Source organism: Orycteropus afer, unplaced genomic scaffold (assembly GCF_000298275.1).
Source record: "Orycteropus afer afer isolate SDZICR_OR568_19922 unplaced genomic scaffold, OryAfe1.0 scaffold00101, whole genome shotgun sequence".
In the NCBI taxonomy this organism is placed as follows: domain Eukaryota; kingdom Metazoa; phylum Chordata; class Mammalia; order Tubulidentata; family Orycteropodidae; genus Orycteropus; species Orycteropus afer.
Genome location: NW_006921688.1, coordinates 6,983,179 through 6,985,022, shown reverse-complemented (window position 1 = coordinate 6,985,022; position 1,844 = coordinate 6,983,179). Strand labels below are relative to the sequence as shown.

The 1,844-nt window shown below is 42.1% G+C and overlaps 1 protein-coding gene across 1 annotated transcript in view; it reads left to right on the top strand.

The window, feature by feature from the left end:
* The first annotated feature begins 368 nt into the window (after positions 1-368).
* Positions 369-1,844, top strand: part of RMND1 (required for meiotic nuclear division 1 homolog) — a 48,237-nt gene continuing 46,761 nt past the window's right edge. The window contains exon 1 of the mRNA XM_007943210.2: positions 369-872. Within this exon, the coding sequence (XP_007941401.1) occupies positions 369-872 (504 nt within the window). The remainder of the gene's footprint in view (positions 873-1,844) is intronic.

Genomic DNA, 1,844 nt, shown 5'->3' with positions numbered 1-1,844 from the left:
AAAAAAAAAAAAAAAAAAGATCTGGTCAAGTCCTCTGGAGCAGTTCTGCTGTAACCTACGGGGTTGCCATGAATCCGAATGGACTCCACAGCAGCTAGATTTTTTTTCTTTTGTTAGCTCATTCGCTTTATTCTCTTATAATCTTCGGGAAAGAAAAACAAAGGTGACAAGGAAAAGTGGTCCACACGTTCATTTATTTTGTAACCTTCTCCTTTTTATTAGACTTAGATTACAATGTATGTGTTCTACAAATGATTTTTCACAGAATTGTGAGTAGTACCTTGGGAAAGATTATATATCAAAACATTATGGGGAAAAAAGAAAACCCTCAACTTTGCATTCGTTTCCTTTCAGGTCGTGATGTAGTAATGCCAGCCAGACTTCTGAGAGCCCTGGACAGATCTCACTGTATTTTATCAAAGGCATGTCAGTGCCGAAGACTTGTTCACCTGATATCAAAGCCCCTGAAGAAATTTGAAAATACAGCATGTGGCCCTCTGGCAACCCATCAGAACCTGGACCTGGTCCTTCCTGATACAGCAGCTTGTGGTTTGAATAAGTCTCAGATCCTAGAAATTAATCAGAAAATATCAAATACAAGTACTGTTTCTCCAACGAATGCTGTGCATTGTGGGGATGAAAAGGCATACCTGCCAGCCATGAAACCACTTGGTGTTCCCAGGAAAGTGACACACAAACCAAGTCTTTTGGGTTCTAAGTGGTTTATAAAAGTATTAAAGGAGCGTTACTCATCTCTGTCATCGGAAACACTTGTTCCAAAACAAGATCTTCCACAAATCAAGAGACCACTGAAAGCATCTAGGACCAAACAACCATCCAGGACCAACCTTCCCGTGCTGGCTGTGAATGAGGTAAACTTGGCTGTGCTGGGGGCACCTGTGTTCTGTAACAGTCATGTGCTCTCTAAACTGTACCTTGCACCATAGCGTTCCTGGTAATGTAAGAGTACTGGTGGCCAAGCTGGAGCTTTTTTTGTAAAGATCTTTGAAGCTTAATAGTAAAACCTGTTACATACAAAGGAAATCAGAACTTTAATTTTCAGGAATTAGTGATACAGATAAAGACACAATATAGGCAATAAAATATAGAAATACAGTTTATGAAAGCTTTCTTAGATATTGGCCTAAGGAGACTTTGAAAAAGAAGATAAATATTAAGTCCAGTCTAGAAATGGTACTGTTATGTACAGTACCATTAAGGAAAAAGAAATTATAGAGACTTCATCAAATTAAAAAGATTTTTTTGATGACTCTGCTAACAGGCATGACTTCATTAGTGTGTGGTAACTGGGCCTGGGATAGTGGTGAACAACATGACAGGAGTAGAAGAAGAACACAGACACAGCATGTTTGGTTTTTTATTCTTTGAACAGAGGGCATTGCTGGTTCACAGGTGGAGTTCTCAGTGTGGGAGACCCAGGTTCGAGCCCCAGGCAGTGAACCTCACGTGCAGCCGTCTCCCATCTGTCAGTGGAGACATCTGTTGGTGGAGGCTCGCATGTTGCTACGATGCTGAACAGGCTTCAGCAGAGCTTCCAGACTAAGACCAGCAAGACAGGCCTGGCAACCTGCTTCTAAAACTCAGCCGTGAAAACCCTGCGTCACAGCAGTCTGACCCACAGCTGCTCGTGGGGAGGGTGCGACACCGAGTGGCCTTTCCTTCATGGGGCTGCTGAAAGCCAGCAGCCAACTCAGTGACAGCTACTAACACAGCAGTCCGCTAAAGTTTGAAGGGGGTGTTTTCATTCACTGTTTAAAGGCAAGGTATCATCAATATCAAAAGTCATTAACATGAAAAATAGGGGTAGGGAATATCTAACACCG